The sequence below is a fragment of the Calliopsis andreniformis genome, chromosome 5 (assembly GCF_051401765.1).
Source record: "Calliopsis andreniformis isolate RMS-2024a chromosome 5, iyCalAndr_principal, whole genome shotgun sequence".
Lineage (NCBI taxonomy): Eukaryota > Metazoa > Arthropoda > Insecta > Hymenoptera > Andrenidae > Calliopsis > Calliopsis andreniformis.
Window position 1 is genome coordinate 176,844 of NC_135066.1, and position 19,449 is coordinate 196,292.

Sequence of the window (19,449 nt, forward strand, 5' to 3'; positions counted from 1 at the left end):
CGTACCACCCGTTCTCGTCTCTCTACCTCGATGTCGCAGCTGCAGTCGCAATGGCAGTTCTTGTCGCAGTCGCCGTCGCCGTCGCCGTCGCCGTCGCCGTCGCAGTCGCCAATCGCCACCTCCTGCCGTTCTTGTATATTTTCGCTTTCGCGTCAGGGACGTCGTCGATCGTCCAAGGCACGCCCGTTTCACCGACTCTCGTTAAAACGATTACTACTCGCGTGTCCCGTGCGCGACGCGATGTCGTCTTTCCTTTTTCGCGAGCTGCCACGGCCGTCTTTCAAATAAACTCGCGACAAATCGGTATCGTGTCCGGAGATCCGTTCAATTTCACGTTAGAGACGTTTCCGGGATTTCGTGCCGGGATACTGCCACTGTCCGTTATTGACAACGGAAAGACTGCGAGCGCCAACTTTCGGTCGGTCGCGACTTGCGCGACATCTTTCATCGAGCTGCTTTTACACCTAGGAAACTTGCATCGCTCCTCCATCTATCGGCCATTCGACCATTTATTCTCGCCGTCAACGAAATCGAAGGGAAATAATCGAACGCGTTCCAATTTCGTATCGTCAACTCTTTTTATTCGTTATTAAGTCATTTTTTCTCTAGGACATATGAACGACGTGTACGCATTACAACGTATTTCACGTATCTCCCGAACAAACCAATCGTTTCTTCTTCTCTCGATCGTTATTCGGCAATTATCGCCTTTCGTATCAACAATTTCGCTGCCTCCAAGTCGTCGATGCGGTCACTTTTTTTCGATAGTTCAATGATGCGTTTCAAGCTAAAAATGAAAATGATGCGTTATGCGAAACGCTAACCGATGTTCGCTATAGTTAAGAAGATGAAGCGATGAACGAGGAAAACGGCATCCGTTTTATCATCTTACGCGTCGGTGCGTCGATGAATACTCGAGGGGAGTGCGGTTTGCTTCATTTTCTCCAAGACCTGCAACGTAAAGTGTACGAACGAAAGATCAGTCGCGCTTCGAGTGATTTGAATCATCGTACCTCGAGGCTTCGCGTCACCACAGTTTTGTCCAAGTCCGCGATCTTTGCGATAAAGTGGGCGTAGCTACGGGTCGTCCCACCGCTTACCAGTCGATGTAAAAACGCCAGCGATTCGTCCTCGTTCACAACGTACTCGAACGTCTAAGGGAGTAACGGGAGAAGCGTAATAGGTAGAAATTCGGAAGAACTTATAAACGTTTGTATATGGTCCGCTCGGTTACCTGAGCTTCGATCAGCCAAGTTCGAGGGAGCAGTGCGAGCACGGAGTGCGCGTGCGTCGCTGCGAACACATGAGGACACTCGGATCCTCTTTCCGCGAACGTGCTCAGCACAGCTGCGACCAAAGACAGTCCGCTCACCTCGGACGTTCCTCTGTCCAGTTCGTCCGTTATAACGACCGAGTGCGGAGTGGACGCACCAAGTGCTACGTTTATCTGAAACGCATTCGTTACGCGTTCTTTTCTTTTCTTTTCTTTTCTTTCTTTTCTTTTTTCCCCCGATTTAGTTTAGTCGGTCGACCACCCCGATCGCGATACCTGTCGAAGGTTTTGCAGAAACGAGCTTGCGCTTAAACCGATGCTCTCCGTGGTCGACATTTGGGCAAAGATATGAGACACTGTTCCTATGATGGCTGACTTGGCGGGAACGTATGAACCTATGTGAGCCATGAATATTACGAGTCCAATTTCTTTCAGATAGACGCTTTTGCCGCAACAATTTGGTCCTGTTAACACTTTGATCAAGCTGCTGCCATTCCCCGAACGGATGTCGTTCGATATAAATGTGGTCCAGCACTCGAGCAATGGATGTCGTCCTTCCTTCACATCTATCACTTTTGACTCGGTCATCGTCGGCCTGGTATAGTTGTAGTCGCGCGCTACTTTGTAAAAGGCGAGCAATCTGTAACGGTGAACCACTGTCAGAGGCTCGTGTCTCATAGGGAACGATTTTCATTTGATACTTACGTGTCTAGCTCTGCGCACAGTTCGATCGCGTGTAAAATTGGTCCGGTGTGTTTTTTCACGTATCGCGTTAACTTTTCTAAAATACGATTTTCGCGAATCGCTATTTTCAGCATAATATCACCTACGCTCTCATCCAGCTCTAAAACGAATCAAATTCGATTGAGGAAACGAAGCGTCCGAGTCGCGTCAAATCTGTGAGCTTGCGCGCATACTGATTGCGCGAACGAAACTAACCTCTTGCAGAAGAACTTTTGTAATAATGCACGTCGTTGATGGTAAACTTGAATTCTAAATCCGGAAACGTAATATCTGCTGCTGGTGGTGGATTCCATTTGTTTATCGCTAAAACGTAACCGATGCTTGGCAAATAAAGCATATTACAGCCTGTCACGGATGCTGGCAGATGTTCTCGCATGTCCTTTTCTCCCATTCGCGTAAGCAATTCCGGTAAGGTTCGTCGCACGTAATTTACTATTAAGCCGAAGGAAAGGTTTGCGATCATTTAAACGGCGATCATACGATATCGATTTTAAATATGTACTTAGACTTTACTCGCTACGCGTTAGTCAGTTCACTCGATACTACGTGTGTACATATTCGGTGAGTGAACGAGCTGTAGCAACTATCAACTAGTAGCTGACAGTCACACGCAATTGACGATATAAAAGTCAACTTACTATTCCGTTTTTCTGTTTTCTCTTCTTTTTCTATTACCTATCTATCGATATTTCAACGAATCAATTTTACATTATTATTTACGAACTAAAAAGCGAGACTTAACGATTGAAATAAAAGAGAAAATTGTGTACGCACGTTCGTCCAGCAACGGGTCAACGTTCGGTTTTACAACAAGTTTTCTCTCTTGTCTGCTTGCCCCGAAATCCACTATGTATTCGATAAAGTATTTCACATATTGCATCTCGTTTGTCACGCATTTGGCGATTCGTTTGAACAGATCGATCCTTTCCGCATAATCTTCGCATAGATCGGCGATACTAATTACGTGTGATACCGACTGAAAAAAATAGCGATACAATCTTGGCTTTTACTACGCGACGCGACGCGACGCGACGCGACGCGACGCTTTCATGTTAAAAGTAGCCGAGCTTCTGAACGAAAAATCATTCGTTCACCTTATATAATTTGAACCAATTTGCGATTGTAGCTTGGGATCCTGAGCAACAAGCGAGTATGGTGTTTGTTAGACGGTATATGTGTCGTAAAGAACATGACAAGTGCTCGACCATGGCTTGGTTGTCTGGATTGAGAAAAAATTCAATGACATTCAATCGTTGCTCCAGCATCGTGATATTTCGCGACGGTTGGTGCAAGGCTTTCCTACAGGTGTGTGTTGTAGGTGTTAAATTGACAGGTGACAGGTGTAACGGTAACGAAGCGTACTACGGTCGAGCAATTCACCATAAAAATTGTGCGCCCGGTCTGGACTGACAGTAGCGATTGAATAACGAAAAGAGACTGGCTCCTTTCATTTTTGTCGTTGTTTTGCCAAATTTGAAGAGACTCGGATGATCCTTTGCTCGCACGATATTTAACGCTTCGTAGGTATCTTCGCCTACCATCACTAGATCTTGGCTTCGCGTTGCGTGGATACGTAGGTATATCGACGAATTCGAGTTAAATTGGTGAATACACATATAAGGGAAAAAGAAATAAAAAGGAAGAAATGGAATAGGTGATGCTTACAGTGCAATGTAGCTGAGCGAGGCGAAGCATGGTTTACCGGCCAGATCCAGAGCGATACTGTTCCAATGTCTGTCGACGAATAGTAGGAGAGAACCGAGAGCGTGAATCATGGCAGAACAGTTAAAATTGAGCAGACTGTTCAAGAAAGACAGCCTATTGGCATTGCTCGTGCTTTTCGGTTCAAATTCCAGTCGAAGACATCTGACTCTGTGAAAACAGCGATCGAAGCTATGCTCTTTCTTGCACATTATTTTCAACGCGACGTTGCGCATCCGTGTGCTAATGCTAGAATCGAAGAAATTCGAGTCTCCTTGTTCCATGTCCGTGATCGCAACCGCGATCGCCATCTTTTTCAATGCGTTTGTCAAGCAAGCAGGCATACCGGCTATCGTGATAACATAGCGCGGTTGACACTGTCTGCACAAAGATTTCGTCACGTTCAAATGCTCAGCGTCGTCCGTCGTATCTTCCATTACGAACAATTCAGACGTAACGATGTTGTAATAGGCGGCACCAACTTTATTCTTCGTCCAAATTATTGACAAAATAATCTATGAGAATGAAACGAGGTTGTTTTTCCTCCGTCATAGGATAGGATACGATAGGATACCTCCTATCTATTATGCATTATGTATTAAATATGTAATACATATTTCCGTACCTATCTCTTGCCTATGCTTTCAACTTACTAACCTCGTTTGTATCTTCGGAGACATCCGGAACACTGGGTAACTTGGTATTTGCAGTAACCTCTCGAGATTTCGTTTCTCCAACGATCATTAACGCATCGTTATCCGATTTCTCTTCTTCGTCGCTGCTGTCCGACATCAGAGACTCGAATTCGAATCGTCTTTATACGGTAAATCAGACAAATGCTCTAATATTTCTTTCATTTTGCGTCGCTTGTTGAAAGCGAGTCGATTGTAGAAATGAAGAAGGATAAATAGAATAAATAAAAATGACTGTAACGTTATTACAAGTGTGCGTTCGAAGGTATGATTCTGGATCTATTAGTCGACGAAGACACAGGTACGGGTTCACATGCATTTCCGATACTGTTCATCCCGTGTAAATGTTATTAAAACGATACTCGACGAATGAATAAGCTACTTCGTTGAAGCGTTAAATACCGTTGAACAGAAAATTCGTTTTGCGCATGCGCATTGGTTCCTTTCATATGAGTTTCTCCGCTACCGCCATAACGGTGTATCTACTTACTTGCACACAACATACAAGGTGGTTTCTACATACACGTTCAAGTGCAAACGAGTAATGACGTTGTAGTAATAGTAGCAAAAGCTCGATTTATTCAATTAAATTAGTGTATGAGGAAATCGCATACATGACACGAAATTACGTGAAATTACGTGCTTATTACATATTTTGTGCGTAAAATCTCAAGGATTGGAATTCTCTATTTTGAACAGATTCGAATTGTCACGTTCGAAGCTCGAGGTTCAGATTCACGTTACAATGTACAGCAGAGTTTCAAACGAAATGAATCGATTATGTTAAGAGCAGTGCGGTTTGAATCGGTGGCGCGAGACCTGTACATCTACAGAAATTGGATCGCGTCGACCGATCGAAATGGTTTCAAGTGATTTCGGACGGTTTGAAGTGGTTAACTTGGAATAGGTGGGGGCGGTTGAGGATTGAAAGAAATTGGTCGATATGTTTTCTCCTTTGTGAAAGGTTGCACACTGTTTAAGAGAAGATCGTGGGCAGAATTCCTGGACCACTTGGCTGGATCCATCGGTAGGTCTTCTTCCGAGGTCGCTGCATCGTCGCTTCGTTCCGGACTAGCCGACCTGCTTAACGTTCGTTCGCTCTTTTGTCTGCGTGTTCTGTTTCTTTCACTGTTCGGCCACGAACGTGTTTCGAATCAGCAGAAAAAGCTCGGTCTCGTTCGAAGATTCGCTAGTCGATAGCTAATATCGAAACGCGTTATTACGAACCGTTGTTGTCTTCGAAACTTTGCAAGAGATTTCGTGCGAATCGTCGGACGTACGCGATCTGTTTCTGCTAAAACTCGATCGAGCCGCGGATCATCAATATCTATTGATCGCACAAGTAGAAGCGTTCTCCCGCTTGGTTTCAACGAAGCATTGTTGGATGACTAGAGGTGTTAAAACTACATATGCAGGTAGGTATTATATTTCGATGTATTGAAATTTCCGTGAAACGTGAAGGGATAAGTCAATGAGTACCGAACGCGCGCATCCCGTGAAAGAGAGATACTTATGTATCTGTGTATGTACTAGAGGAAAAGTTATCGAGAGGAGAATTTGCTGTAACCACTGTTTGACAAAAGTCGTCAGGTAGGTAATCGCATGCATATTTACCGAATCGCGGCTGTAAGTAGAATCTCCCCTTCACCATGCGTTTCGATACCCATCGTTTTGAAAGGGATGGAATCGATCAGGGAGAAAGAGTCTTACGTGGATAAATAATAAGTAGATACGTTTGGATTTGATAGATGAAGCGTAGCGAGGGAGACGAGGGTGACGAGGGTGACGAGGGTGACGAGGGTGACGAGGGTGAAAGTGGATGGGAAGAGCAAAAACTACCGAGGATTACGTCGAACGTACCTAGATCGATGCGGTTTGCCTTTGATTTCAATTTGTCTGGAGTGCGGTCTCGTGTTTGGTTGCGAAAGTTCGCTGTCGCTACTCGCAAAAGAAGACCTAGCTAACTCGCCCACTGTACCGTGCGCGAAATCTTTTCTGCAAAATGAGAAAATCGAGCAATTAGAAGTTCGACGAGTGTTTTGTCGTGCGCCGCACCTGCTACCGAAATTCATAATTTCCTTACTACCAGTATACCATAATAACGTACCTATAGTTGTCGGATCTAGGAGTTGAACTAGAAGTCGGCGATTTCATCGAATGAGCATTAACGTCCACAAAAACGGGAGAACTCTTGGGTATATCGCAAATGATCTTTGGATGAACAGTGGTTTGTTTGTAATCGAGATATGACGAGGTTTCCGGTGGCCAATCGTAGTATTTCGGCCTGTATTCCCTTTGCTCGTCGCGACGTTGCTTCGAGCCTATCGCCCATGTAGAAACCGAGCTCGAATTAACGTCTCCTTTTCGACGATACTCGTTGCACGTTGGACTTTTTTCGAAGGTGGTCATTAGTTTTCCAGCTGGCAGCGAAGTTGGCGAGGAAGTTGTGGAAGATGGCGCGCCGTCAGGATCGGCACGAGACAATTGCGAACCATCCCATTCGACGGTCGGCAGACGACTGGAATTATAAAGACTCTCGGGAAATCCGCGGGTAATCACGGGTAAACGCGTGCGTTGCTTCACTCGTTCGTTTACTCGATATCACGAGCCTACTTACTTGAAATTTTCTTCCATTTCTTTAAACAAACGCAATTGTTGCCTGATGTTCGCCTTTTCTTTTGCACGTTTTCTCTGAAACTCCTCCTCGACTTTCCGCATCGCTTCCATTTCACCTCTCCTCTGACGTTCTTTTGCCTCTGCTTCCCTGGATAGCTTTTCAGCCAATCTGCGTCTCTCGATTTGTCTAACAGTAGATTGAAAAGTAAATCGTTTGCTCCTCGAGCTGCTCTTTCCTCGTAGTTTCGCCTCTTTCGAGTCTGGGGATGCTTCTTTGTTGCCCGGTAGATTTTCTCGATCGCGAGCAGGCGAACCGTTTCTTTCGCTTCTGTCGTTACAGTTCACCCTATACGATTCACGAAAGCTCGAAAACTCATCGATTCCTCTCGAATTCTTCGCATCCTTGTACAGTTTCGAATCCTCGAATCGCCGTTTCGACGAGATCGACTGACCATTTGAGCAATTTTGCGTTTCTTTTCCGTAATTTCTATAACCTGTCGCGTCTTCGTGACCCCCCTTCGTCAGTTTCCTTCCATTTAAGCTTTGCACCCGATATTCCGCTTCGTTAGATCCTGGTAAATACATGACGTGTCCACCTGGCGCCAGGTACGAGAAGGATGGAGGTTTCATGATTACTGGAAAATCATCCTTATCTCCATTGTCGCCATCTGTGGCTGCTTCTATGCGTTCATCCTCCGCTACGTCGTCTCCGTCATTATCGTCGTCCACGTCCTCGTCGTCGTCGTCGTCATCGTCGACGTCCACATCCTCGTGGTCGTCGTCGTCGTTCACCTCGTCGTCGTTACCGCCGCCAGTTTCGCCAGCGTCATTGCGATTGTTGCGATCGTTCTTTCGGCTATCGTCGACGCTGTTACCATCGGGGGCGTTACCGTGTTCGCGTTCGCGTTCGCGTTCGCGTTCACGTTCGCGACTCACGAACGACATCCAGGCGCACGACGAGATTCGCGATGATTCGATAATTTGACTGTGCTGCAACGAAGTTGGCGCGCTCGTGGACAATAGCCAATTATCGTCGAGAATATCGTGAACGCGCTTTCTTTGAACGTCGTGCACGCCGATGCCAAAAGCTCCCGATACCGATCTCTTGAGCTTCTTCAGCGAATTGAACGCGAATCCTTCCCGAAGCTTCGCGTCGGGACTATAGAGGCACGTTTTGCCATCGTCCCTGGGCAACGACAGAGAGAAGACATGCGCTCGAGGAGGATATTTTAGGGTAGTGGGCAAAGGAGGCGGCGAGTCCACTCCTGCATCGCTACTCAGCTCCTCTCCCAGGTCCTGTTGCGGCGTCCAAGTTGGCCTCGATGCAGCTGTTTTCATTCTGTTGATCGTACTTACATCCAACGAGTCCTCGTTTGCTGCTCCCGCGTCACCGGATATTCCAGAATCACCAGACTTGTCGTGTAAACTGCGAGGTCCTAAGGCGAGCAGAGGTGGCGGTGGCCTGGAGAGGCGCTCTATTCGCTCCTCGAACATCACCTGGAACCCAAACACGTGTATCCTGTTACCATAGATATGGAGGATCGGTAAGAGGCTAAGAGGCTAAGAGGTTAAGAGGCAAGAAACGTACCGGCATTTCGTCGCTGGTAGTACTCATGCTCGGTCCTGGCGTTTCCAAAGCCGAGAGTAATCTCCAAGCTGCCGATGGAGAAAATCGTGGAATCTCCAATTGTTTCTTAGGTAAAGTTGGACGTAATTTCAACGATATGTCTTCTATTACGTTTCGTCCCTAACAAGTAAGAAGAAGATCAATCGAATTAGGTAAAAGTATCGAAGAGAAAAGTTTCCCATTGTTCGCGAGGAGAAGATTAGATGAAAAGAAGAAAAGGTGGGAATGAAAAATAGGAACGGTTTTCCACTCACATTATCGTCCGTATCGTCGATCGTGTCCACGGATGATCTACCGTCCTGTTTGCTTCGAAATTTCGACCGCGTTTTCTCTTCCCGAGGATCTAAGTTGCAGCCGTTGCGAGGTGCACTCGTCACGATCTCGTTCATACCGAAGTAAAATGTCTTCGGAACGAGTGGTTGAGTGGTAGAGGCGAATCTGTGAATGAACGAGAAGCGATTGTCCATTAGTAGAAGAAAAAGTCAGTGAAAGTGACGCAACGGTTCGCTACCGATACGTAGATAGACCGTCAGGGGAAGTAACTTACGGTTGGTCATTCTCTCTGCGATGTTCCTCCCAAGTCATCGTCTCTCCGGAGGAAGAGCCTCTGAGTTTCCGCGATACGTCTGTGTTTGGCCATAGATCGACGGGCAGCCGTTCTCGACGAGTATCACCTTCAGAATCGTCGTTCCACCAGCTGAGATTAGAATTTTCTTTCTCTCGTGCCTGCCCTTCGGGCTTTTCAGCTGTACTTGTTAATCTTCCGATTTGCCAATCGCGCATCTCAGCCGCGTTCTTTATGAAACGCGCCATTCGAGTGTTCGGCGACCGAGTGTTACTACGACCGATCTCTTCGCTCGTCATCCCAATGACATGTTTTCCGTATTTCCCGGTTTCGTTTACTCGTCGCTGCCTGTCCACGTATTTGCGCTCGATCCTCGTACAGTTTTCAACGTCCTCGAGCTTCTCTCGCAGCGAGTCTCGCAGCGAGTCTCGCAGCGAGTCTCGCAGCGAGTCTCGCTTCGCTGGCTCACGATCGGGAGGGAATTTGTCATCGATATCGATCTTCCCGTCAGCTGCTTCGCTGTGCGTCTGTCCGTTTTGCCAGTTTTCACTTTGATTCCGCGTACGCGGAGAGACCCGTTCCTCTGGGAGATTTCCGATCAGCGGTTTCCTTTCCGAGCGGTCACTGGCTGCTACCATCGGTTGTTCGTCGGCAAGTTTGTCTGAATCTAATGAACGGAAATCGATCAACGATTCATCGAACCCCCTCCCCTTGCTGCAATCTAGTTTGTCACGAACTTTTTTTGCCGCTTGGATAAGTTCCGCCTGAAATTCAGGACTGCTCATACTCCTTTGCAGCGTATTTTTCCCGTCCAATAGCTTCGAACGTTGTCGATGCTCGTTCCGGCGTCGAATTCGATCGCGTTCCCGCCACTCGTGCACATTCGAGATCTCGTTGTTGGAGCGATCATGAGCTTCACCCCGACGAATCGATATCCTTTCGCGACCGCGATCGGTCTCGCGTTCGCGCTCAACTTCCTGTTGGACGACGACGTCCATTCGATCGTTCGATTCGCATTCGTATTCCTGCTCGTACTCGTGCCCGTGCTGGCGCTCGTGCTCGCGCTCGTGCTCGCGCTCGTGCTCGCGCTCGTGCTCGCGCTCGTGCTCGCGCTCGTACTCGCGCTCGCGCTCACGCTTGCTTTCCCGTCCGCGATTAAATCCGGAGAGTTGCCAGCTGACCTGCGCCTTTTTTGTCTCGGCTCGGGTTTTGAAGAGGCGAGACCTCCTCGGAGGTGGTTCGAGCTCTCGTTCGAGTCGACAGCGAGGATCGAGAGACGTGGAGGATTCGACTGCCGTCGTCGCTGCGAGATCGAGTGCCGTCGGTGGAGCCGGAGCTTTGTACTTTTTCCTGGCCTTGTATCGGCTCTCGATTCGATCTTTCGTTTCCCTGTCGACGCGACGGTAGCTCGGCGACCGTTCCCTGTCTTCGCCGTTCGTTTTCCCGTGACTGGCCGCGCTGGTACGGTCTTTAGTCGATGGAACTGCATCGGGAGAACATCGAAGATCGGGTTCGCTGCCGAATCTTTTCAAGCCTGAGTGCGGCGTTTCGGTTTGGTAGCGGCACCGGTAACGCTCGGCTTTTCTCGATCGGGCCTCGGCAACGTTCGACATCGTAACGCTCCTGCCTCGGAACGGGCCATCGGACTGCTGAAACGTGTAATCGATAAGCACCGTTTCCTTCGCCTACTTCGATCGGGTCGGCTAAGAAACGAATCGAGTCTTTACCTTGCTTAGATCTCGCGACGACTGAAACGTCGCCGCTCTGCGGCCGCTTATGGTTCCACCATTCTGAATGATGCAACCGTTGTCGGTGGCGCGTAGTCTCTGATTCGGTGGTTCAGGCAAAACCTTTCGCGCCGCCGCAGGCTGTGACCGATGTCTAACGAGTTCCCGAGGAAACGACTGCGACCAACCGCAGTTCGTTTCCGATACCGGCAACCCATTCGCCGATCGCATGCAAGGACTCTGTTGCTGATCTCGACCACTGCTACCATTGTTTCCCATCTTCGTCTGCTTCTCACCACTTTACCAATATTGTCTCCAGTTTTCCATCTCGCATCTGTTACAATGTTTACAAATCTACTACTTCAATTCTTCTATTCCTTTGGCTTTTGCCTACTATCTACCACCGTTTACTACCTAATTTACAAAATTGATTTCAAAATCGAACGAAATCGTAAAGATGGATGATCTATGGAAATATATATAGGTAGTTGCCGAATGGTTGCCTATATTATCGTACGATCCGATCGATTCGTGCGACAAATCGTACAAGTGCATTTGAGAAAGCAACTAATGGCCCCGCGACAAATTCTGAATCGACTAAACTGTTCCAAAGAGAAGGAGATTGAAAGACGCGAACGAATAAGGTTTAGGATAGGAAAGGAAAGAAAAGGTAGGAGTTGAAGCGCTTTCTATCCGAACCGGTCAAGAGCGATGGAGCTAATATTGAGACACGTAATAACGATTTTCTACAGTACCACAGCATGGCACTGCGGAGAACATGTTCGAGCTTCTTTTTAGACTTCCGACTATCCAAGATCGGGTAGACAACATTCTCTGTTCCTCAGCCGTCGAAGCGAAGCGAAGCGGCAGGTAACTGCGATACCAGCGATAACGGGTTTTGCCTAACGGTTTCGAATTGGTTCGAGAGACACGATAAATTCAACGAACGACCAGGTCGCGACGATGAACGCGTCGCAGACGTAAGTCTCCAACGGAGACACATTGTCTAATGAAGATGCGATTAACGAGTAAGTAGGTATCTCGGTACTGACACAAACAGCTAGATGTAAAATAAAACTCCGATTGTCGGAGGTAACGAAACGTGAACCATTCCGCGCCAATCCTTCCTCTCTGGAAACCTAAAATACGACGTTGCGTAAAGCTAAAGAGAAAGTTACTCGGACGCGTATCAAGGCGTTCGAGTGCGCATCTTCGCTACGTGTCTGTGACCTTTTCGTCGCTTATGTATCTTTCGTTTATTTCTTCATCATTTTAGTCTCATTTCAACGAGAAAAATTTTCAAACGTTTCGCTATTTCGGAAAGTAAAACGTAAATACATTGTCGATTGCAACAGAGGATAGAATAAAGGTAAATAAACAACAAGCACGTGGTGCAACTAGTAACAAACACAAAATCAATTCATAATCCTGACAGTAGGTATCTACCTAGTAATAACAATTGTAATAGCTTTTCTCTTTCGACATCAGAGACGTTGACGTCTAAGGGACGATAGGATTATTTGGTGACAAATTGATTTACTCACCGAAAGAAATGTTAGCAATTGTTTGCGTGGGCCGGTGGTGCAACACGGATGTTCTTAGACCGTGATCGTCGCAGCGCGTACGCGTAGCCTATTAAAACATGCGAAGAAATTGAGCGAACGACAGGATGAGTGTGTCGCAGATGAGAGAAAAACGTATAACCAACCAAAACGAAGCGAAGCGAAGCGAAACGAAACGAATTGGATTGGATCGAGGTCGCGGTCCTTGCGCGAAAAAGAAAGTCTTCCTGGGGCGCGGACGAGTCCGATCTGGTAGATCCGGTGAGAGCGGACGAGCTGCGACTGCTGTCAGCCTGTTCTGCCTTGCCTTTACTTTTGCGTTCTCTCCTTGCTTTCGACACCGAGCCCGTGCGATGACCGAAATTCGTTTAACGAGAACGCAAACCGAATAAGCAAGAAATCTGAAAGTCGGTAAACAAATCGAGTACATAGAAACGTTGCGGAAACGACACGACCTTCGAAGCGCAGACAGCTGAGAAGAGTTAGAAGCGGCTAGAAGAGAGAAATTTTTCATCACCGATTAAGTAATCGCGTTGTTAAGTTAACACGGTTATACTGTCCCAATGATTTCTACGTTGTTACGGGTTTGATGCAAATAGCGGTCAATACAAGTCCCTCTACGGACGGGGGTACGGGCCGATCTCTACGGCCTACATTCTCATCAAACATTCCTAACGATCGATGTGACGCGATGTCGCGCGTGAAGCAACAACACAGAGCGTCTTTATGCACGCGGAATCTGGCAACAACCGTTCAATTCAGTATTTTATATATTCAATTTACAGTATAGTAACTTTTTCTTTAAGAATTAACGAAGTGGCGAGCAAAGCTTTTTATAGCATCGTTTTGTAGAATCGTTTAAAAGATAAGAACAGTGTTTGATACTCCTTCCATCGCGATTCAGTGCGAAACGGGAGTAGTGGACAGGAAGGGAAGGGAAGGGAAGGGAAGGGAAGGGAAGGGAAGGGAAGGGGAAAGGGAAAGGGAAAGGGAAAGGGAAAGGGAAAGGGAAAGGGAAAGGGAAAGGAAAAGGAAAAATTAAAGGAAAAGTTAAAGGACAAGGAAAAGGAAAAGGAAAAGGAAAAGGAAAAGGAAAAGGAAAAGGAAAAGGGAAGAATAAATATAAGGGTCGAATAGGTATGTAAGTATATACATATGTACGTATACTGATTCGAAATACTTGAAAAAATAGAATGGCGCGCATTATGCTGAAACGAAGATTGTGTTCCGTCTACTCCAGTAGAACCCTCCCAGCGAATTTTCCTGCAGCTCGGAGCGAATGCTTCGCGTTCCAAGACTCGCCCTCGACAAAAAATCGCTAACTTATCGAGCTCGAGGTTGTCGAGAATGTACGCGCCAATTCATAGTCGCGCGATATCGTTTCTCCGATCTCGATGGATCGAAACTCGATTCGACTGGACTGATTACGGTGTTCTTGTTATTTCACTTACCTATATCTACATGATATTTTTAATCTTAATTGTAATTTAGTCGATAATTCAAAGAACAAGAGATATGTCCTATATATGTAGATATGTCATTTCAATTTCAAACACGAAAAGAAATACGATACATATGGAAAGCGGTATAAAAAAGGAGAGACATTCAGATTATACATTATAGCGATTATAGGAAGCGAAAGAGAAGGTGGGAATAGAAATGAGGTGGGGGGTAGGTTGAGAAGGAGAGGGACGCGAATGGCAGGATGTCAAGAACGAGTACGGATGGATTTTATTCGCGAGGTATTTGGGTCAGGCGTAGTCGCACAAGTGCACCATGACGCGTCCATTCTGTTCGCACCTGCACGCATGTGCTTCCCCACCGGCAATAATCGTACGATTCTATCGAACAGATTTCACTAATTGATTCACTATCGAATTGAAGGTGACTGAACGGACGTTCAAAGAGGACACGTTTTGGAGATGTAACTGAAGCATGAAGAGGAGCGGAAACAGAAAAGGAAATGGAAAAGGCTATGCCAGTTTGCGTGGTCGCGTAGTTAGAAATCGGCGAGCATAGTTTCTCAGGAATTTCGGTATGCGGAAGGAAAGCTACGAGGCGAGGGTCGAGGAGTGATTGAGCGAAAGGCTAAGGGAAGGGAAGGGAAGGGAAGGGAAGGGAAGGGAAGGGAAGGGAGTGAGCGACTGTACGTAGTAGTAGTCAGGTTACTGTATGCGCTGGTAGAGATTGCGCGCGATCGCGCGCGCGAATGCCGCGCGAGGGAGAAGGAGAAATAGCAAAGCGAGAATGGAAGAGAGTACGGAAGTTTGGGCGCGGAACGGAGGTAGGTATGTAGATGGTAGTCGCTGGCTGGTCTACACACGGAGTTCCCCGCTCGCCCTCTCCGTCATTCCACCTTTCTCATGCACTCCTTTCTGAACGCTACTCAACAACCTGCCAACTACGCATGTACATACATACATATTGCCACGGAATTTTACGACACAGGTTTCATCTTCTCCTCCTAATTCGTCCATTTACATATCTCCTTTCTTGAGTCGCACCAATCTTCTAATTCCAACTAGAATCCTTTGATTCTCGTTTACCATACTTTTCGATATACACTCTCGCATTCCTTTGATCGTGCAACAATACTAAATGCTCGCAAATTCGTCAAATTCATGGTGGAAAATGAAGAACGACTTATCAAAACTATCGATCGATCGTACCAGTCCGCAGAACTCGAATCTTTCGAGCGATCTCAACATAGCTACACATTTCTGCTTTAGTTGCAATATTTTGTGTCATTCGAGTAAGGACTAGCGTCTTCTAAACCGACCAAAAGTGAAAGCTACTTGTATGGAGGAGGAGGAGGAGGAGGAGGAGGAGGTGGAGGAAGAGCAGGAGCGATGCTGCTCGAAATTCGAAGGCAATCACCTAGGCAGATTCTACGTATCTCGTTTCAACGATACGTCTACCGTTTTTTATCGTAAGAAAGATGCTTGAACCACTCGCGCTCTTGGATAACCGTGTTTCTGCTATCTGGTTGTTCTACGCGAAAGTTTTGCCTCGGACGGCTTTCTGGAAATTCAACAGTCACGTCATCAATAGCTCAAAGCTTTCCATTTGGCCACGACCCAGATAATCCCCCGTACAATAAAAGAAAAACGTGAAGTAATTTGATATTTTACGTTTTACTCTCTTTACAGGATTGTCCGAACCTGTTACGGGCGTTTCCTCGTCAGCTCGTGAACTTGAATTTTACGGAAAATGATGATGGCGTTAGGGGAAGACCGAGGAAGGAGAGGGCGCAAACCGTGACAGTTGACTGCACGGGAGAATGGTCGCGTTCTCAAGGAAACGAAGAGAAAGACAATCTCGGTGACTCGTGAGATATCTTCTCAAGGTAGTTGCTAATTAGAAGGCAAAGATGAGAGAAAGCTTGATCGTACGTTACTTGTTTTCGCGTGTGCTTGCGCAGCCGCGTATGCGTGCACGAGGATCTCGCGATAGAGCGCGCGAATCGACTTTCCATGAAGAGATCGCGTAAGCAAACGGTTTTGGGAATGCAGAAAATTTTTGAAGGGCGAATTGGAGCTTACGGACGAGCCGTTCGACAAGCTTTGCATCGATCGAGAAGCAAGCCGATAAAGGAACGAAACGCGGTGAGGCGTTGCAACGAGGCGGACCGGTCTCGCGCTTTTCTCGTCAAACCCTGACGATGTTCCTGCTGCTCCTGATGGAATCTGATCTAACCGGAGAACGAGAAACATGTTTTCCTCTGCTTTCGACTTGCTAATTTACCTTTGTTCCTTTCTAACTCGATCGATTAGCCGTGTCCCAATGCTCCTACCTACTGCAGCAACATTTTCTTACGCGAAAAAGAAATCGCAAGGGCCGTGATCATGGTAACGATCCGTTTCAATAATCGCTGTAAATGAACGAACTAAGAAAATCGGTGTACCGCTTCGGCGACTTAGCCAGCGAGAAAAAACGGCAAGAATATGCGGCGCGCAAGTTGCGCTGTTGCGCAACCCAACGCATTGAAATAACGATGCGAAACCTTGCGAAAACAGCCTCGCCTTCTAAATAACCTCTTACGAAGACCGATCGAAAGTTGCTGCTGAAACTGGACAAAAGCATCGTTCTCTTGCTACTATCGCTTAACGTTATCAACACGAAGGAATTACCTAACCACTCCGCCAGTAACTAAATATGAAAGACCTCCAGTTACGAATGCAACGAACATGATCTACCAAATGGTTGCTCGAACTATTCCAAACACAAATAAAGTGCATGCTTATGCTCGCACTCGCACCAATAATGCTCAGGGTCGAATATGTAACGGGGTAACGTTACGCAGTGCTAAACGTCCTTACAATTTGCAATTTACAGTTTCGCTTATCTCATTTTTCGTACAGTTTTCTGCCATCTGGATGCAACTATCTGCGATCGTTGTAATGAAATCAACTGGTTTTTCGTGTCGTATAGGGAATTGTAGAAGAAAATAAGAGAACCGCATACGACACTGAAACGTCGCGTCGACTGAAACGAACGAATCGTCCGGTTCAACGAGACCGTACTATAATATCTTACAATTCATCGTTTTCGTTTGGTCGCGTACAGCCAAGCGACTCACATTGTTTTCGAAAGAGAACGGCTTCCTTTCCACGAACATTCTTTCCCGCCTCGAAATTTACGATATCCACGATTCCTTTCGAATGCGCGCTCCATGGAATTCGCTTCAAATCGTTTCCTTCACTTCGAAACAATTGTAAAACGAAAAATCCCTTTCCTCTTAATCAACAAACGAGTGCATAAAACAGCACAACAAATTTTAAGAGATCGTTCAAAAATGTTGCTCATTCTGAACTTAATGTAATAATACCGTACATTTTTGATATCGACCTTTCTACATACCAACGCTTAATTTCGATGACTCGCTGTTAACTGTTACGTTACTATTTCACTGTCATCCAATCCGTTCATCTCAATAATCCATTGATTGATCAATTCAATATCGATCCAAGTTCCACGAATGTCACTACTCGACTAATCAGATGTGTAACAACGAATTAAGGCGAAAAATCCTCGTTACAATGAAACATTCAAGTACTTGTTGTCATTACCTAATGGTTATATTTGCGATGCACTATCTCACACACTTGTTCACGACACTGTATTTAGACAAAGCAATACTACACTTTACTATTTCTCTTATAATTCAATTTCTAACAAATTTTCTATTTCTGGTTGTACTTCTTAAATCGAACAATAAGATCGTTTCACATATTTCTTTTCTGCCAATAAAATGAAATTATGATAAATGAAAACCCGTATATAAATGACGATACAACTAACGAAGGAAACAGAAAAGATAAAATGGAAAATGGAAAGGAAAGAATATTTGAGAACGTTATATGGTTGAACGTAACGAATGTTTAGCGCTTCGAAAAGATATGCGATTCGCGCGTTCGCTCTTCTCGAGCGCGACGCGAAATCGGGACTGAGCGCAGATTCTCCTATATCCTGCCCTCTCTACCACTTCCAACCCAACTATACACGCCTCCCGTGCCTCCTCCTCCTCCTCCTCGCTTACCGGACTCTCTTCTTAAACCCGGTATTCTGAAACCATTCTCCGCTCAAGCTTTATCTGACTATCTGCCTGTTTATATGTTGTCTTCTCTCTCTTCCTTTCTCCCTGCCCCCCTCCCTTCACACTACTGCGGTACGTATCACGTTTTTCCTCTCTCTCCCCCAACCTTACGATGCTGTTTCTGTTCCTCTGATCCCCTTCTACTCCTCCATTACCTTTTTCATTCCACATACCTTTTACTATAGCTTCTACTAGAGAATGATTTTTTAGTTTAACAGGAGCTATACATCAAATGTTTTGACACTTCTCCACAAAACGTTCCAATTCATATTTCATTCCTTTTCTTGACTTCACCGATTTCTCAATGTTCCAGCGACAACTTGTAATTTCTATCGTTTAGTTTTTTCTAACAAATGAGTTGAAGATGCAACGAATATTAGTTCGCTAGTTAGAAACAAATAAAAGATGTAACAGTTATGCTAGACTTTTTAATGTATATTATTCTGTAAGGAAACTGAAGTTTTTGTTAAACGCTATGTACAAATTTCTACAATAAAAGTTTCCTTATTTATGAGGGGGCCAAGTCCATTGGTGTTGAGGTGGTTCCTCAACTAAATTCTCCCAAGGTTTCCATATTTGCATATTTTTTGCTAATGACAATTCATTACTTGCTTGAACGATGAGTTCTTCGATTTGTCCACAACCAATTTTTTCTTCCACAGTGGTAACAGAGCTATTCTAAAATGCCAAAGATATTTGAAATTTAATAAATGATTTACTATAACATCAGATATTAACTTCATAGACAGAATTGCAAAATACCTGCTGTAAGATATCGTGCCTTTCTTTAACAAGTTTTTCGGTGTATTTCCTGTATGCACTATTTTCAGGGATAGTAGCCAAAACGCGTAATATTTTTTTGTATAATGCACCGAGATCACGATGAGGATATTGCGATACAGCAAGACCCGTTAGTCCCGTTGTCTGAAATAGAAATAGTTTCATCGTAACACAGAAATAATATAACAAATATGTAACTAAAATAACAAGCCTATGGTTATGTCTCGAACGAAACGCTATACAAAATACAGAGAGCATTAATTCGAGTCAAATTCGTTATCACCAAAATTAAAACGATGTATTACCTTTTTTATTACTCGTGACATTATTTCAAATACTTTCTAACTGAGACGAAATCAATGACACGATAAACGATTGACCCTTCGAATTAGTGTTGTACATACGTCTAAATTTTTAATCAGAAATATACAGTGTCCGTTGTGGCAACACTGCTGCTTCTATATTACCACTACGATGGCGAAAAACTTACTAGCTCTGACGGGAGAAACGTCTAAGTTCTAAGTTTACAGCGGCAATCATAGACATTGACACAATGTTCTTCAGTT

At 45.5% G+C, this 19,449-nt stretch overlaps 3 protein-coding genes across 8 annotated transcripts; all 3 read right to left on the reverse strand.

The window, feature by feature from the left end:
- Positions 1–565: 565 nt before the first annotated feature.
- LOC143179186 (uncharacterized) lies at positions 566–17,501 on the reverse strand. Of its 6 annotated transcripts, none has more exons than XM_076378288.1 (13): positions 17,368–17,501; positions 10,946–11,279; positions 9,201–10,864; positions 8,908–9,091; positions 8,615–8,773; positions 7,028–8,523; positions 6,518–6,928; positions 6,271–6,405; positions 1,550–1,913; positions 1,235–1,447; positions 1,014–1,154; positions 893–951; positions 566–787 (listed from the first exon to the last, which is right to left on the reverse strand). In XM_076378288.1, the coding sequence occupies exons 2-13, from the start codon at positions 11,222–11,224 to the stop codon at positions 691–693; spliced, it is 5,202 nt and encodes a 1,733-aa protein (XP_076234403.1). In that variant the 5' UTR covers positions 11,225–11,279; positions 17,368–17,501; the 3' UTR covers positions 566–690. The 6 variants fall into 6 exon arrangements, with proteins under 6 accessions (XP_076234403.1, XP_076234402.1, XP_076234406.1 ...); XM_076378287.1 differs by having other exon boundaries at positions 9,201–10,867; XM_076378291.1 differs by lacking the exons at positions 566–787; positions 893–951; positions 1,014–1,154; positions 1,235–1,447; positions 1,550–1,913 and adding an exon at positions 2,235–2,449 and having other exon boundaries at positions 9,201–10,867.
- On the reverse strand, positions 12,527–13,025 carry LOC143179339 (uncharacterized). The gene is made up of 2 exons (XM_076378526.1): positions 12,654–13,025; positions 12,527–12,577 (listed from the first exon to the last, which is right to left on the reverse strand). The coding sequence occupies exons 1-2, from the start codon at positions 13,019–13,021 to the stop codon at positions 12,544–12,546; spliced, it is 402 nt and encodes a 133-aa protein (XP_076234641.1). The 5' UTR covers positions 13,022–13,025; the 3' UTR covers positions 12,527–12,543.
- A 1,016-nt stretch (positions 17,502–18,517) lies between the features above and the next one.
- Nd-13b (NADH dehydrogenase (ubiquinone) subunit ND-13B) lies at positions 18,518–19,321 on the reverse strand. Its single transcript, XM_076377864.1, has 3 exons — positions 19,189–19,321; positions 18,866–19,027; positions 18,518–18,781 (listed from the first exon to the last, which is right to left on the reverse strand). The coding sequence occupies exons 1-3, from the start codon at positions 19,207–19,209 to the stop codon at positions 18,608–18,610; spliced, it is 357 nt and encodes a 118-aa protein (XP_076233979.1). The 5' UTR covers positions 19,210–19,321; the 3' UTR covers positions 18,518–18,607.
- Between the last annotated feature and the right edge of the window lie 128 nt (positions 19,322–19,449).

Coding starts and splice junctions, on each gene's coding strand:
- LOC143179339 (XM_076378526.1), bottom strand. CDS start 13,021: ATGAAAAATTTCTCTCTTCTAGCCGCTTCTAACTCTTCTCAGCTGTCT. Junction 12,578..12,653: donor CTTCGCTTCGCTTCGTTTTG/GTTGGTTATACG, acceptor ATGTTTTAATAG/GCTACGCGTACGCGCTGCGA.
- Nd-13b (XM_076377864.1), bottom strand. CDS start 19,209: ATGTCACGAGTAATAAAAAAG. Junction 19,028..19,188: donor TGTCACGAGTAATAAAAAAG/GTAATACATCGT, acceptor TTTCTATTTCAG/ACAACGGGACTAACGGGTCT. Junction 18,782..18,865: donor GGCACGATATCTTACAGCAG/GTATTTTGCAAT, acceptor TTGGCATTTTAG/AATAGCTCTGTTACCACTGT.
- LOC143179186 (XM_076378287.1), bottom strand. CDS start 11,224: ATGGGAAACAATGGTAGCAGTGGTCGAGATCAGCAACAGAGTCCTTGC. Junction 10,868..10,945: donor CGTCGCGAGATCTAAGCAAG/GTAAAGACTCGA, acceptor TACACGTTTCAG/CAGTCCGATGGCCCGTTCCG. Junction 6,929..7,027: donor GAAATGGAAGAAAATTTCAA/GTAAGTAGGCTC, acceptor TTATAATTCCAG/TCGTCTGCCGACCGTCGAAT.